At 40.1% G+C, this 17,725-nt stretch overlaps 1 protein-coding gene across 4 annotated transcripts in view; it reads left to right on the forward strand.

The window, feature by feature from the left end:
- The window catches only part of DOCK1 (dedicator of cytokinesis 1), a 359,825-nt gene that overhangs the window by 249,352 nt on the left and 92,748 nt on the right, over window positions 1–17,725 (forward strand). For all 4 annotated transcript variants that reach the window (XM_083439577.1, XM_083439579.1, XM_083439580.1 and 1 more), the window contains exons 30-32: window positions 10,061–10,139; window positions 13,045–13,145; window positions 16,571–16,629. In XM_083439577.1, coding sequence (XP_083295703.1) covers window positions 10,061–10,139; window positions 13,045–13,145; window positions 16,571–16,629 — 239 coding nt within the window. The remainder of the gene's footprint in view (window positions 1–10,060; window positions 10,140–13,044; window positions 13,146–16,570; window positions 16,630–17,725) is intronic.

A 17,725-nucleotide genomic window follows, 5' to 3' on the forward strand; every position in this document is an offset into this window, starting at 1 on the left:
TTACAACTCTCTTGTTTCCTTTCCTTTCCTTTTTGAAGAAGACAGGCATCAAGGGATTATCTTTCTGGAGAACACTCCCCCTAAAATCAGTGATATGGTCCTGTTCTACCATTCTGATCATTGATAGTTTCTTTGAGCAGGAGGAAGAGAAATGTGTTCATTAAGAAGACTACTATCTTCCAGGGGTAGATGGATTTGAGGAAACATTTTTTGAGTCAGCTCAGGTCCAGGTGCAGAATATATACTCCATGAATCCTGAAACTCTAATTCAGGTACTATGAAATGACTTTTGTGTTAGACCACTGTGAATAGGGGGTTTAAGTTTATTTTCACAAACTGTTACACCCTGGATAATTAATTAAGAAATCTAGAATCACTAAGCCATTACTGCAATAATACATAGATGGAGCTTTGCTCTAAGAGAGACGCTGGAACAATCGATCAACTCTTATTTTGAAATACATCTGATTTAAATAAGTATTAAGCAGTAGATTCTTCCAAAGTGTGTGAAGTGTCAATGCTACTATAAGTTTTCTTTTTACCCCGTCTGATTTTTTGTTTAACCCAAATGATTCCTGTTTGTGAGAGGTGAGGTGCAAGGTTGTCCATTAACAGCACTTCAATCAAACTCCCACTAGTTTCTAGCTGACACTTAAAACTTCTCAAGGAGTCTGGTGTTGACCAGTGAATAACTGGGGCGCAACCTCAACCTTGTAAACCAAGATGATTAAAGCCACAGGTAGACTTGTTTTTCTTCCGTGTTTCCAGACAATGATTTGATTTCAGCAATGCTACCCAATCCCTGATAGATTCAATAATCGTACCAAGAGTGTGTGGTCCAATGTCCTTTCCATGAAAATGGGCATGAAAGAGCTTGACTCAATAGTCAATAGTCTATTCTACTAAACAGATTGATTACTGGGGAATTATTGTAAGACATCTCAGCCTATTTTAAAATTTAAAATTAATAGGGATTGTGAGATTCTTTGAAACTCATTTAATGTGGTCCTTCAGGGCAAATGTATAATCCTCACTGATTACTTAAAGAGACATCAGGAGCCCCCCAAAATAAACATATATCCTTCTTATTCATTCACTATGCATACCACTCCTTATGAGGTAATAACCTTGATAGTGTAAAAAAACTGTCCCCTAAATAAATTATTTAAACAAATCATGCACATTTCATTATATCAATGACACCACTGCAATTTTATGTTATCAGAAGAATACTGAATTGAAAATCCTAAGGCACATCCTATACTGCCCTTTCTCAATAATTTGTGTTGTTGCATTGGGCTATCCTTTTCTACAAGAGCTTCTACAATACCTTAACTGGAGGGTCAGACAGTTGCCTTTTATTTTGGAGTGAAAATGCAGACGTGTCGCTACAGAGCTTTTCCAAAAATTGCTTTGAACTTGTGTGTTTAAAAACAGTTAAGTTCATTGACATATCCTGAAAAATGGATTATTTTTGCCCTTGTAGTTCTTAGCCCTTGTCTGGGATATATTTTAAACAGTACCTGTGAATGAACTGGGCCTAGTTGTTAATTTGAGAAGCTATATCTATGTTCTTGGTTAAAACGAGTGCCTGTACATACCTAGTATTTTCCATTCTTCATAAGCTGACATGACTGTTTAATATAAGAACTCTCAAATGTCTTGAGGTTATCATAGCAGCGATTTCTATTTATAGGGTTGCTTTAAAATGCGAAGGGAAAATTATGTAAATTATTTGTTCTATGGAAAGTAGATGAGTTAATGTTGGGAAATGTATGAAGTTACTGCTTTTTTTAGGAGCAAATACAACAAAAATATAGCTCAGAAATAAGTTTATTAAAAAAACCATTTTCTTCTGTGCGCATGACTTGAGCACCATATGTTGTAGATACTCTGATCTTGTCTGACATAACCAGCACATAGCTATTGCTAGGAGAAGAAAGGGGCAAGGCACGGCAAGGTTATTTTACTATATACCAAACTGATGTGCGTACTTCTTGTTAACATCTTGGTTTTCAAATCTTGTCATAGTAAACAAGTTTTCCTGAGGGCTGAATGTAGGTTATGCTTTGCAGCTAGACAGGTTTCTGCAAGTGATCTTCATGCTTTCCTAGCAGCCAGATCTAGTAACTGTATCTAGGATGTTAGGGTGTGACTTCTGTTTTTAACATGTACACTCATTCCTTCTACATAGATAGCTAGGGATCTTTGCAGGAAACATCACATAAATTCATGGAAGCTGCAGTGTATTGCTTGGATTTAAGGCAGGGAAGAGAGAGAGAAAATGACGAAGTAGCAAATTGATTTGCTTTCATGCCTTAAGTGAGGGTCCTCTGGGGAAAAGGCAAAAATACAGTGTGGCCATTGCTCCATAGCAAAGATGATTGAAACAAATACATATGCCTCCCCATTTACGCAAGGGTTCCATTCCAGGGGCCCCCACACATACATGGAATTGCGTATAATAGGGAGCACCCTGGAGAGTCTTAGTGGCTCCCAAGGAGACCCACCTGAAGAGGACTGATTTGGGCTCCAGGGAGGGTCTCCTTGCGAGCTTGAAGGGCAGCAGGGTTTTGTGGAGCTACTTAGCCTAGCTTAGCACTGCAGCTGATCTTAGCAGAGTGTGTCTTTTCAGCTGTCAAATCTTAACGAGCACATCAGGCAACTTGTTTGTTGTGAACAAATGAAATAAAATCTGTATTTTATCACAAATGTTTGGTACTGAGAAGAAAGTATAGGCCAATATTTTATAATGAATTAGGACTTTAGACTGAGTTTTCTTCCTCCCATTTCTTCTGCCGATGCAGTTTGTGTTGTACAGGATCCCTTCAATGGCTCCCTCCTCTCACTCTCTAAAAAGATCTTATATCTCTTTAAAATGTGACAGCTATTGTGTGGCTCAAAAGGAAGATTACCTAAAGCTTCAGTAAAGGTTTTTCTCTTTCCTGGCATTAGCGATCCATTTACAGCAATGTCAGCAGCACAAGTACTCTCAGACCAACAAAGCAGAACAGATTCAACAACTGTATTGCTATTTTCTGTTACACCCTTGGAGAAGGACAAGAAAACACTGTGTTATACTTTATATTCCTATCCATTTCTCCATCTGGCTTTTTTTATATATTATGACAGATTTGCTCCTCTGGGCACTGAGAATGGTTTGAATGTTAGTGCCTAACAAAGAATAACAAAAATAATAGGAACAGAGGATAAAAACTGATATAGAATCATAGAATTGGGAGGGACTCTGGGGGTCATCTAGTCCAACACCCTCCAATGCAGGAATCTCAACTGAAGCATCCATGACAGATGGCCATCCAGCCTCTGCTTTAAAAGCTCTGGTGAAGGAGAGCCCATCAGTGGCGTAGCGTGGGTTGTCAGCACCCGGGGCAAGGCAAGTAATTTGCACCCCCTAACCCGTGGATTTGCGCCCCCTAACCCTAACCCCCAGATGTTGCGCCCGGTGCGGCCGGCCCCCCCTGCACCCCCCACGCTACGCCACTGGAGCCCATCGTCTCCCAGGGGAGTCCATTCCACTGTTGAATAGCACTTACCATCAAAAAGTTATTCCTGATATTTAGTCATAATCTCCTTTCTTGTAATTTGAATCCATTCGTTTGGGTCCTAACCTCCAGAGCAGGAGAAAACAAGCTTCTCCATCTCCCATGTGACAGCCCTTTAGATATTTGAACATGGCCATTATATCTCCTCTCTGTCTTCTCTTTTCCAAGCTAAACATACCCAACACTCTCAAATGCTTGGTTTCCAGACCCTCCCTTCATCATTCTGGTCGCCCTCCTCTGCACACCTTCTAGCTTGTCAATATCCTTCTTAAATTGTGGCACCCAGAACTGGACACAGTACTCCAAGCGTAGTCTGGCCAAGTACTATTCCTTCCCTTGATCTGGACATTATACTGTTGATTCAGCCTAGATAGCATTAGGGGGTTTTTTGCAGCTGCATCACACCGTTGACTCATGTTAACTTTGTGGTCTGCTAAGATCAGGGGTTGGCAAACTAAGGCCAGTGGGCCGGATAAGGCCCGAGGGGCTCTTTAATCTGGCCCGAGGACCCTGCCGCACTCACGGTCAGTCCCCGCACTAAACCAGAGAGAGAAGCCTCCCTCCACTGGTGTGTGTGTGTCTGTCTTGCTAACCCCTATCCTAAATCCTGCTGGTTCCTCCTGCCTAAGTGTAGGACCTTACATTTGACTCTACTGAAATTTGTTTTGTTAGTTTTGACTTAGTTCTCTATTCCATTATGGTAATCTGGAATCCCAACTACTGCAATGCATGCTATGTGGGGCTACCTTTGAAGGTGACTTGGAAATAATAAATACTATTATAATTTATTTCATTCCCCTGATCCACCAAGCCTGTCACTGTATCCACCCCAAAATGAGATTCATCTGGCATGACTTGTTTTTGAGAAACCCATTCTAGATGTTATTAATCACAGCATCCTTTTCAAAGTGCTCATAGACCAACTGTGGAATTATCTATTATAGGACTTTTCCTGGTATCAGTGTCAAACTGATTGGTCGGTACTTAACTGGATCTTCTACCCCCCCCCCCATATATATATATATATATATATATATATATATATATATATGAATGATGTGGACCTCACCTGTTCTTCAAGAATTTTCAAAGATTAGAGACAGAGGCTCTGAGATTACCGGTATATCTGCAAGCTCCTTTAGTACCCTTAAGTGCAGCTTATCAGGCTCTGGAGATTTTAATTTCTTTGGAGTAGCTCTTTTCCTCTCTTGGGCTGCAGCTCCCTCATCTGGAAAAGAAAGTCCTGTATAGTCCTTCCCACCTAGGAGGGTGGGTGGAACTAGGTCAGACCTGGAAGTCTCTTTCTGGAGGGACCACAGTTATACTTTTCAGCACATGGGCCTGTGGTCAGCAACTCCTGACAGTATTTTCTCACTGTACCAGGCTCATCACATCCTTACAAGCCTGTTTTGTTAAGGTAAGAATAATAGAATGTGAATACCTACACTGGAGGAATACCAACACTGGAGCAAGAACATTTTCTTTAGGCTCTCCAATGCTGATGGTCACATGAGGATGTGCAGCTGGCCTTGGATCTTACTGGAGTTGAGACCCCCCCCCTCCCAAACTTGCATGCAATATTTTCTTCTAAGATACCTGGGAAGCCAATAACAATATAAAGTGATATACAAATATATTAAATAAATTACAGTAGTGCTAGCACCCAATCATGTGCTCTCTTGAAAATAACAGAGTGCATATTATGAAGGCGTTTAATGTTCTGATTCTTAGTGTTTTGTATCTAAATAGTGCTGCTGAACAGCGTATTGTTGAGTCACCCAGTTAAGTGTAATAAATTATAGACTAATGTATCTCCTTCTGTTGCTGTTTTGTCTGCCAGTCAATGCATAAATGTGTCAGTCTTATTTGTAAGCACTAGGATTAAATCATTATAAAACTGTAGTTTTAAAGGCAATTCCAAATTGTAAAAAATAAAATAAAAAATTCCAGCATTGTGCAGAATCTCTAGAACACGGGTGTCAAACACAAGGCCCGCGGGCCGAATCCGGCCCGCCAGACCTCGTCATGTGGCCCGTGTAGTCTGGTCTATATATATATCTGTGAGGGAAGCTTGGGCTGCGGTGCGCGCGCAGGGCGCCTCGGGTCCCTTCTGCGCAGGGGCAGGCGCAGGCCTCCCCCTCCTCCAGCTACCTAGCTGAGACTTATTTGACACGGCGAGGGCGGGGTTGGATATGGGAGGCCGCTGCTGCTGCTCGCAACTTCTTTTCGGGCTCGCCGGGGTGAAATAAGTCCTGGCGGGAGTGCAGCGCGCCTGCGCGAGGTGGAACGCGGAGAAGGGCAGAGCCGGCTTCGCGTGCGTTGGAGAGAGGGAGACCGAGAGCGCGCTTGTGTTTCGGGAGCGCGCCCTGTGAATACTCGGGGCGGCGTGCTTTTGCTTTGCTTTTCTTTATTTATTTCTTTAGGCGCGTTTCCGCGCTGCCCAATGAACAGCATCCTCCGCCTCTGGGGATTCGTGATTCAAAAGCAAATTCGATACGCAAGTGCATGTTTTGTAAATAACGTCAGGCGCGGCTTCCGCAGGGTGTGCGTTGCAAAAATTTATATATGGGGGGAAAGCTGATAAGGAATTGGTTTATTTTTTAGGGTATTTACACATCATGCAATTTTTCCCTCAATGTTATTACAGGGTCCGGCCATCAGTTCCCACCCTCCTCAAAGGTTTAGGGTAGGTAGCAAAGGGGGGGAAATCCAAACAAATGCTCGATTAAAAATTGGGGAATGAGAAAAATTAAAACCTGCACATCTTGTGTAACTTAAACACCAAGCCAAGCAGGAAACAATTTTTATGTTCATATATGTATTCAAATGAAATCAAGGTGTAGTGTTCCATGAGCCAGAAGCTTTGCATTACTTAATCCAGCTGTTAAAGGTGTCATGGGCTTTGAAGACACTCGAACTCGAACCAGCCCTTTGAGGGTGACCAAACTGCTGATGCGGCCCCCGGTGAATTTGAGTTTGACACCCCTGCTCTAGAACGTCATATAGCAACATTATTTTTAGGTATAATCCCACATAACCATGGATTTATTTAGAAAAAGCTAACAATTACTTTTTATTTTTTGCATAACAGTAAGACAAACCATAGCTAAGGAAGAGTATGTGATCATGTGGGTACTCACAGTAAAAAATATGGCAGCTTCACCTGCTCCCCAGTCTTCTTGTTACCACACTATGGTTTTGCTGTAAACAGACCATGAGCTGCAACCAAGGTTTGTTCTTGTAGTATTACATAACACTATGCCAAACCATGACCCAATAACCTGGAGTCTTCTATGTTAGCTACCACTACTTTACTTCATTTAAATATCACCAATCCCGTCTACTTACCACTGTACTCCACTGTACTCCACTTTCTTCTTATGCTTTAACTGTTAAGTTTACATAGGTAAAGGTAAAAAGGTAAAGGACCCCTGGACACTTAAGTCCAGTCAAAGGTGACCATGAGGTGCATCGCTCATCTCACTTTTCAGACTGAGGGAGATGGTGTTTGTCCACAAACAGCTTTCTGGGTCATGTGCCCAGCATGACTAAACCGCTACTGGCACACAGAGGACTGTGACAAGTGCCAGAGCACACGGAAACGCCGTTTACTTTCCTGCCACAGCGGTACCTATTTATCTACTTGTACTGGTGTGCTTTCAAACTTCTAGGTTGGCAAGAGCTGGGACAGAGCAACAGGAGCTCACCCTGTCACGCAGATTCGAACTGCCAACCTTCTGATCGGCAAGCCCAAGAGGCTCAGTAGTTTAGATCACAGTGCCACCTGCCTCCCCTAAGTTTACATCGGGACCTAAGGCGAAGAACATTTTTTGGGGGAAATTAAGTCCAAGTATTATGTTTTCTGCATCACTCTTATCTGTGTGTTTCTTGAAACACTGCAAGAATACTAAGGGAGGAAAAAAAGGTAATGCATGATTTCTTTTTCTTTACGAATCCATGGTGATTCTTCCTCAGCAATATTTTTACCTTCTATATTAGCCCTTCCCTAACTGGTGCCTTTCAGATATTGCTGAACTTCAGCTCCAACTGGCCTCGGTTAATAAAACCTATAGTCGGAGATGATGGGAGCTGCAGTCTACAACAGCCCCCACTAGGTTGGCAAACCTGTTCTATATGGCTAATAATTCAAATATCAGCACTTTTCAGTTTACCTTGGACAGGACAGCTGTTAGGCTAACTTGCCTTTAATTTTCTGTTTATTTCTTACTCCTTTTTCTAAATTGGCTTCTGGTAAAGAAGCCGATCATAGTGTCAAGTTGTAAATGCTTGTTAAAGTACTAACAATTTCAAATTTGAATACAAATGCTCTGGTGTATGCCATCTGGACCCAGCGACTGTTTAATCTGTCAATTAGCCCTAGAGCTTAATATTTTGTCACCTCTGTTCGACTAGTCCTTTAGATGCCTTTCTCCAAAAAAAGTAGTTAAGTAAAGAGTTGTGTCCAACATTTTTTTACAGTAAATTCATAGGTAAATTGCAGCTCCTTGTCAATTTCTCTGTCCACTTGCATCAGTACTTTTAGCCTCTTTTCTCTAATTATCTGAATTCTGTGGGGGGAAACTGCGAGAATCCAGTTGAGGACATATTGTTCCTTTGGGATAATGGTGTAAGCTTTTTACACTCATAAAGTGGTGGTAGGGTAGAACTTGGCAACAACACACAAGACGACCTGTCACCTGCTTAAAAAACAAGAAACTAGCTCTGAGCTGCTCTAGGTTTCTGATAGGTTCACCACATGTAGGTTGCTTGTCTTCCACCATTTTGGCTCGAGGCTTCTTGCAGTACCATGCTGATTTATCGGTTTAGTCCAGGCATCCCCAACCTCGGGCCTCCAGATGTTTTGGGACTACAACTCCCATCATCCCTAGCTAACAGGACCAGTGGTCAGGGATGATGGGAATTGTAGTCCCAAAACATCTGGAGGGCCGAGTTTGGGGGTGCCTGGTTTAGTCAATTCATATCCTGCCCCACATCCATGGACCTCTGGATGGGTGACAGTAAAATTCCCAGAAGACAGAAATAACGATACAAGCACAATAGAAACAGTGCATACTTGAAACAAATCTCAAATACTGACTCTGCTACCCAATGGCTAAAGAAAGCAGACAGGTCAAATGAAACCTGGTGTCTAAACACCGGCTGCCGAGGCAGCAACTGGTTTATTTTAATGGTGTAGGAAGGGGATTTGATATTGTTTCTTTCCTCCCTGACGTTGAATTTTCACAGGAACTTAGCACACCTGCCTCCCTTACCTTTTGAGGGTCTTTCTACTGTTGAAGCTGTCACTCTTCTTGCTGCATCTCTGTGCCATTCACAGTGCTGTAGCTTCCTCACAACGTTTGCCTTTGCAAAACAGGATTGTGCATGTGGAATTATGTGCATTTGAAAAATGAGACTGAGACTTTATTTTAAAATAAACTACATATTTTTGTTATAGCAGCAATCCATGGGCAATAAACATATATATATATGAGCAAATATCAAATGCTGGGTCCTGTCTGTGAAGTGTCTGAGGTAGCAGAGCACAGAGCAAAAAGGAACACAGATGCAAGTTTATATTGTGCGTTTGTCCTTAACTCACCTAGTGATCCTTGACTTTTTTGTAAAGGACCTGTCAAAATGCCATATGTCCTCAGTTTCCAGACTCTTTTTATTGCAGGATACTGAAATGTATTAGGAGTAATTAAGTTTATTATCTGTGTCCTAATGTGAGTCACTCTTTCTACAGATAACTATTGTGCAAAAAGAGAGAGGTCGTTTAGAAAGAGCCTGACCTTTATTATTGCCATCCTTTCAGAGATAATGACACAAACCCACAGTGTCTGCAGCCTATTCAAAGGACATGTCGGTTTACCAAGTCGTTAGTCGACATCCTAATAACACCAATTAAACAATTTGCTGCTGAAACATTTGCCTGGAAAGCAAAGATCTGGGCATTGAAGATTGTTTTACTCTTTGCAAGAATGTAGAGTTTTGTATATAATACCTGTTAAGGGATGTTTTGTTTGTACCCAGTGTAAACTATGTTTCTCCTCTTTTTAATGTGCTAATATATAAGTAGAAGTTCAATCCATTGTTCACCAGCTGTTGATTCTACTTAAGTAAAGAGTTTAATTCTAAACCAATAATATTAGTACATGTGACTTTGAAAAGCAATTAATTTTTGCTTATCAGTAAATTGAATTGTTAATTATCTTTTTATGATATCATGATATTAAATAGAAGTGAATATTTTTTTCCAAAGGATTGCTTCTATTTCTTTTATTCTACATATGCTAATTTCCTTGATTAATTTTGAGAGCATATGCATATAATTCTGCATATTTAACAGTGGTAAGTTTGCACTGCTTTCCTAATAACTGCAGCAAATTCTACTTTCCAGACAGTCTTGGATTTATATCTAATTTGGATGCCAAACTTACAAAGGTGCCAAAGTCTTAAGTGTGTAATTATGTAATTTTCTCTTGATCTTTCAGAGTCTTCCTGCGAGCAATTAATCAGTATGCAGATATGCTAAACAAGAAATTTCTTGATCAAACCAACTTTGAGCTGCAGGTAAGACATGAATATTGTCTCCATTATTATTTTTTGTATATGTGTGTGCATACATCCTTTCCACACATTTTGCAGTCATTAAAAAAAGGCATTTGAAGTATCCCTGTGAGTTGCAGCCACACTTCCTCACTCATTGTGTCATCTTGGAGAGCATTTTACTTTATTTTAAAAAACCGTCTACATCCTGCATTTGTGCCTCAGTATGAGGCACTTGGGGCAGCTCAGTCAAGATCAAAATTCAAAAACAAATCAAAATTACACACACACACACACACACACAACCACAACCACAACCTAGACTGGTAGCTGGTCACAAGCACATCAGATGTGAGGGAGAAAACTTGGAGGGCTAGAACAATAATTAAAAATCAACTATGCCAAAGGCTTGCTGGAACTGGAAGATATTCTTCTTGGCAGAAAACACCATCAGGAAGAAAGCCAAATGGATCTCCCAGGGCAGAACGTTCCAAAGTTTGGAAACCACTTACTAGTTATTATGATGGGCTGTAGCTGAATCCTGCTAGGACACTAACACTGTGGATAAGTTGTCCCCAGGACTGAGAATTAGGGGATTTGTCCGTTTGGGGTGGGGGTTGCACTCACACTCAAGGAACCGGTACGCAGCTCTTGCAACCATCTTTGTCCATGGACGCCCAGGAGGCCTCTGTGGCAAAAAGCACTTGTCACCAGCTTCAGCTGGTATGTCAACTGCTCCCTTTCCTGGGCAGGGATAATTTTGCCAAACCTTATGTTTGGACTATCATAATGCTCTCTATGTGAGGCTTCCTTCCCTTGCAGCTGGTCGAGAAGCTGCAGTTGGGGCAGAGCACCACAGCCTATCCTGGTGAATGGTGTTCCTTATTGGTCACCTAGACTAGCTAAGGGATCTGCACTGACTGCCTATTAGCCACTGAGACAGTTTTACAGTCCTGCTACTTACATATAAGCCCTAAATAGTTGGATTTGGCTCCCTGGGGAAAATAAATACTGCTCTCCATTGCCCATTAAGGGCATAAAGATCAGCAAATGGGAACCGGTTAGTTGTGCTGCAACCTGATTATTGGGTTATTGGTTAGCACGGTAGTGGGTTTTTCCACTGGTGGCACCAGTGTTGTGGAATGCCTTCCCTGCTGATAGAGGAGAGTCCTCATCTGCACTGGCATTCTGCTGACTCTTGAAGAGGCACCTGTTCAGGCAACTATTCACCTGAACTTGAACTCTTTTTAAAAAATCCAACTATTTAATTGATTATTTTACCTGTTTAATAGTTTGTGTGTTTTTTTAGCGGGTTTGTTTTGTTGCACATTTTAAATATGGACATTTTTAACGCTTTGATGTAATTTTTGTTGTGCATTATTGTTATTATATTGATTTTAGACTTGATTTTATGCCTGTAAACAACTTCCGAACCATTATGGCATGTAAGCAGTATGTAAAGCAATCATTGTTCGAGATAAAAATCCATCCAATGCTTTATATCCAAGTAACATCCAATTATATATTTTGAAAACAGAATAAACAATGTTAGGACCCCCTAACTTAGGACACCCTATCTTAGGAGGCTCACCCACATTGTGAGATTCATAGTACATAGTACACATCTGCTCAGTGGGATGTATTCCTAGGAAATTCGATATAGGAAGGACGGGGAACCTGTGGCCCTTTCTATTGGCTGGGGCTAATATAAGTTTCAGTACCAAAACATCTGGAAGGCCACAGGTTTCACTTCCCTGAGGTATAAGATCGCAACCTCAGAGACTAGCAGTACGAGCAACTGGGTCACTCCTGATGAATTCAGAGATAGCCTCATATGGTAGGAAGCAGTCCCTTAGGTATCCTAGTCTATATGGGTTCTCAAACGATGGTCTGCAGGCTTCATTCAGGTGGCCTGTGGCATATATTTTAAAAATAGAATTAAAAAACATGCAGCATCTAGCACAGTGCATTACGGTTGCTACAACAGGCAGAAAAATCACTAAGCAATCCAACAAGACCTTCAGCAAATTTCAAGTGGTCCATGGGAAAAAAATATTTGGAAACCACTGTTGTAGTCTGAAGCTGTTTACAGCTTTAAGAAACAATCTTGCTTAGAAACAACCCAGAAGCCGTGAAGATGAAAAGCGGCAACTTTCAGTGGTTTTGCTCAGGCTCCTTCCTACCCATGTACATCGTGCTAAACCATTGATTTATCTAATTTATTTGTATACACTTTTCAAGAAAAAAATATCTCCCCCATTTTTTTTTACCAGCCAGATGTCAAACAAAAAATGAAATTAAGTTTGACCATATGAAACACCACAAAAATATCATAACAATATTTCAAAAGTTCACTAAACCATGGTTTAGGATTGTATACAAATGTGTTCTGTTGCTCACAATCATATAGAGATACTCATGGATCTAGTTAATTTTATTATAAATTTATCTTTGTTTTAATCAAGCAGGATAATTTATTACTTTGCTTGACACAGTATGTTTAGAAATTTCACTGCTTTACTTTTCGACAAGTCCTCTGACTCCAGTTCCTTTTCTTTCTTTTTATTTTGCTTGTGCACATTTTGCATAGTTCAGTTCACATATTTCCATACTTCAGCATCCATTTGAGAAAGTTAGTGATTTTCTTTGACTTTCTGTACAACATAAACAGACACTCATGAATTCGCATTACATTTTGCTTGAATCATCAGAAAGCCTTTGATTTCAATATTTGCGCAGATGGGCAAGTTTGTTTAATCAAAACTGTGCAGTGTGGCAAAATGCAAAGTTTCTGTCAAAAACAAACCAAGCCTGATGTCTTATTACTATTAATAATTATGCATATAAATTACATCTTTAAAAACTACCGTATGTTAAGATGTCTCAGTCATGTAATACTTATGATTCTTGTAATCTTTGTGACCTCTAGCTTTGGAACAACTATTTCCACCTTGCTGTTGCTTTTCTTACCCAAGAGTCACTACAGCTGGAGAACTTTTCAAGTACTAAAAGATGCAAAATCCTTAACAAGTAAGTTGCATTCCACATATAAAACCATGAGCAGGAGCACGAGGGATTATTAACATAATGTTGCTTTAACTGCTTAGAAAATTCAAGATGCATTGAGAAGCAATCATAGTATGATGAAAGGTTAGTCTTGAAACCATGAATCAAGTATTTATCATATTCTTTAGACTCGCGTGAAGATACAAAATTACTGGATAAAGCAAATGTTTATCTTGTAGTATATTCATGGAGTTAAGAAATTTAAGAATGAACATATTAGAGAAATCTTTTTTAAAAGCCACTTTAGCTTTTTGCTTATCCTAATCTCATTTGATGAGAATGCTTTATTCCCTAATTCCTACAGGTCTTGTAGCTAATCTCCATAACTGCTGTGAATTTCAGTGTGATATCCCTAAAGAATGTTTTGTTGCCACAGACTTGTACCTTGGTTAAAACGGATTAACTTGCCTACCTTTCAACAGGGAATTTATTCATTTTATACTATATTTCATAGCAATTTTTTTTTATTAAAAAAAAGAAGCAACATGCTGTGGTATTTGGAAGAATGAAGGTTTGTCCCTTTGTTTTCAGTTGCCTTCAGTGGTTTTAGCTATGATGCGAAATCTCCTTAATTTAATTATTTTTAAAGGACTTGTTTTTTTGTGTAAGGCTGAGCCTTAAAAGACATTGGATTGGAGCCAAAGATGCCATTCCATCACATATAAAGAGCCCTTCCTTCAAGACTAAGGCCTCTAAGTCAGTGAAAGTTTTCCCTTTATGGAAGGTGGAGAGACAGTTTGTACTTTCTCCCCCTGCATGCCAGGTTCCATGGTGTTCCACAGTGTTCTCTGTTTTTCTAGACCAGATTTCCAGAGGCCTGCATGGGGAACGGGGAATCTGCAAAAATCACCTCCCTCCTTTCCATTAGTGAACAGCATGAGTGTTCTTTCTGTGAATGGAACCGCACTGCATGAGTTTTGAATTTAACACAGTGTTTCCTTGTGCTGAGAAAGACAAAACGTTGCATAATTTTAAACAATGTGAAGTTCATTTCAGAGTGGGGGGAAAAGAATCACTCCTACATGGAGTACACAGAAAAAACAATATGAAATACTCAGATTGTGATAATGCCAAGGAAATTGTATGCTAGTCCCTGCCTGCCTCAGCCCTACCATTCTGCATAAAAGTTTTACCAGCATGTAATGGTTAACTGCAATTTACATCTACACAAACCTAAATTTGGCTCTTGGTTATCCAGAATTTAGGCCACCCTGAATTAGGATTAGATGTAGCAGTGGGCAATAAGGTGATGGCAGGCTGTGCAAATGTGTTTTAAGGGTTATAGTAAAGGATATATGGAATTAAGAAAAAACACTTCGGTTTTAACATGTTGCATTAAGGGCTTTCCATGTTCACTCAAGATAGGAAATTACAGTTGTTAAGGACCACACTCTAAAGAAACATGTTGTTTTGGCATTATTGTATGGTATTTTATCCCATGGTTAGTTCCAGCTTCACAAACTACCTTACAACTGGATGACAGTTAATAGTAGAGAGTGGTGGAACTTTGTCCTGGATATTTTTGTTCTCTGGAGTAGACTCATGGAGTCTTTGCAACAAAAGCGATCAAGCAACTGAAGCTTTGTATGGTATGTTAATATGTAAACTCCACAGAAAGTTCTGCACCTTTTTATTATTCCTGAGCATTAAAATGGAAGGCTGTGGATGTAATTCTCATCTGTCCAAAGGACATTGTTCCACATGTCTTGTGGTTCGTTCAAATGCAATTTTGCAAACCAAAGCTGTGCTGCCATGTTCTTTCTAGAGAGACAAGGCTTTCTCCTGGAAACCCTTCCAAACAAACCATACTTGTTCAGTCTTTTTATAATTGTACTGTCATGAATTTTAACATTTAATATGCTAACGGAGGCCTGTAGAGCCTTAGATGTACCTCTTGGTTGTTGTTTTTTAAAATTTCTCTGAGCATTGCACGGTCTGACTTTGGGGTGAATTTGCTGGGCTATCCGCTCCTGAGAAGATTGGCAACTGTCTTGAAAGTTTTTCACTTTTGAATAATCTTTCTCACTGTAGAATGATAGACTTTATATTGGTTGGAGATGACCTTAGAACCCTTCCCAGTTTCATGGGCAGCAGCACAAGAGCACTGTGTCATCTTTCCTCCTTGGCATTGTGTTAAAACACACCTGAATGTTCCAGACCAGCAAACTCCTAAAATTTCAGCTTTTATAGGGGTGGGCACACTTGCTGATGATCAATTAAGCAAGGGCATTTGATTAGCACCTACCCACTTAGCAGTTCGAAAGCACGTCAAAGTGCAAGTAAATAAATAAATACTGCTCCCGCGGGAAGGTAAACGGCGTTTCCGTGCACTGCTCTGGTTCGCCAGAAGTGGCTTAGTCATGCTAGCCACATGACCCGGAAGCTGTCTGTGGACAAACGCCAGCTCCCTCGGCCTATAGAGCAAGATGAGCATGCAACCCCAGAGTCGTCTGTGAGTGGACCTAACGGTCAGGGGTACCTTTACCTATGTAAAACCACAGAATTCAAAGAAGGTGCAATTCCTCCCCCCCCCCGACTGTGTGTTTAGTTTGATTCATTAATGTATGGTAACCATTGGCAGTACTTGCATTTACAAAATTGTGTGTGTGTGTGTGTGTAAAGAGATAAAGAAGTGCATGGAATCATCCACTTTTTATGCATTCACCAGTTGCAAATCCAAAATAAAGTATCGCTTCTGATTTCTGCAGATTTTCTGGGCATTCAGATCCATTGTAGTATTTCAGCAGATGTCATGGTCGTTGTGAGGGAGGGGGCATCCTTTGGTACTTGCTGAATACAGTTCTTCTTAGTTCATTTTCTAGGGCAGGCAATGTATGCTAAGAATATGCATAAAAGTAAAACATTCTTAAGTCTGTGCAGTGTGTTTTCTCCAGCTATTAGAGACTGAGAAATGGATAATACTCTCATTAATCTACACAAACACCCCCACGCTCTCAAGGGACAGTTATGTAATATGCCGATAAGGCAAACTGAAATTCCCACAGGTGAAACGTTTACAGAAAATGCAGCATAGACGCTGGAGTAGAGCTTTTTTCTTCCCTCAAGGAAGAATGAGAAATGCAGATGTTAGACTGGGAGCTACCATGCAAGCTTTTGTGTGTGTGTTTTATCATCTCTATGATTTGAGAATGTAATTTAATTTCTGCAAGCTTTTCCCTACACATAACAATGGTTGTATTGCCTAACAAATTCAATAGACCTGAAGATATAAAGTGCATTGGGCTCCTAAATAAGACTCCTAAATAACTAGCAAATCATTTATCCTAGGTTGCTTAAAAAAAAACAACCCAGACATAATTTGATTACAATGCTGAAAGGGTGAAATAATACAAAGAGCATTTTTATCAATAAATTTGCATTCTTTCTAGGTATGGCGATATGAGAAGACAAATTGGCTTTGAGATCCGTGACATGTGGTATAACCTGGGTAAGTAGGATCCCCACTATCTGATCCTTGAATAATCAGCACATCCTGATTAGCTGAATTCACTGCATTTTTGCAGCATTAGCGCTGTGCTTATAAGGTTTGTATAAAGTTCTGGGTACACAAATATTTTGGCAGTATCTAACTTACACATTTAATTAATTTTATTTATTGCAGCAGCTACTCAGGGCCATTTCTTGCATGGCAGCTGTTATGTTGAAGAAGTGGCTGCCACCAGGATGCACAGTTTCCCCCCATGATTCTTGTTATGACTGATGCACAAAGGCAATTCCCAGAAGTTTCTCATATGACAGCCACGGTATAAGGATTGGTCCTCACTAGTTTGAACTCTTCTTTGAACGCATTCTATCCATTTTAAGATCGGTTTCGCTGAAAGAACCCTCTTAATCAGTTCATAGGACGGGCAAGGCTTTGTTAAGCAAGCAAGTTGCATAAGTGTTGCATTGAATATCTATGTTAGTTGTTTTGTTGCTGTCATAGCATAAGTGAAATTTTCTCATACACTCCTCTGAGATGTAATGTGGGTAATGATACTCTAATGGTTTTCAATAATCAACAGGCACACAGATTAACACCAAGGTTCTCTGGAAGAAATATTTTTAAAGCCCTCTTCCCATTGGCACTAGAAATGTTGAGTGACCATACCATCCAAAAAAAGAGAGAGTTCTAGATGTATTTTAGAAAGTGCATAGGTAAAATGGAGAGGCAGCATTCTCAATGATTTGACAGATTTTGGCATAAAAGCTCTGTAATCACCAATAAGAAAAATTATCCTTATACTAATATTTCCATTGATACGGACACTATACCTCTTTTGATGTTTAGCCATGTCTTTGCGTGAATTATACAGGATTTGCTATAATATAAATTATGACAGCTGAATCACTTAAGTAGCTGCAAGTTTCTGATATTGTAAAACTGCCATATTACTTACTTTTCACCTGAACATTGGCTAACTTACTCTTGCTATATTCTTAAATGACTCTGATGCAGAAAAAAAGAAAGAAAGCAGCACCCTTATGTATAATCAGCCATAATTGTAGAGTGTTAAATACGAAACAATGAAGCAGTCAAACTC

This window comes from Podarcis tiliguerta, assembly GCF_965153285.1.
Source record: "Podarcis tiliguerta genome assembly, chromosome: 5".
In the NCBI taxonomy this organism is placed as follows: domain Eukaryota; kingdom Metazoa; phylum Chordata; class Lepidosauria; order Squamata; family Lacertidae; genus Podarcis; species Podarcis tiliguerta.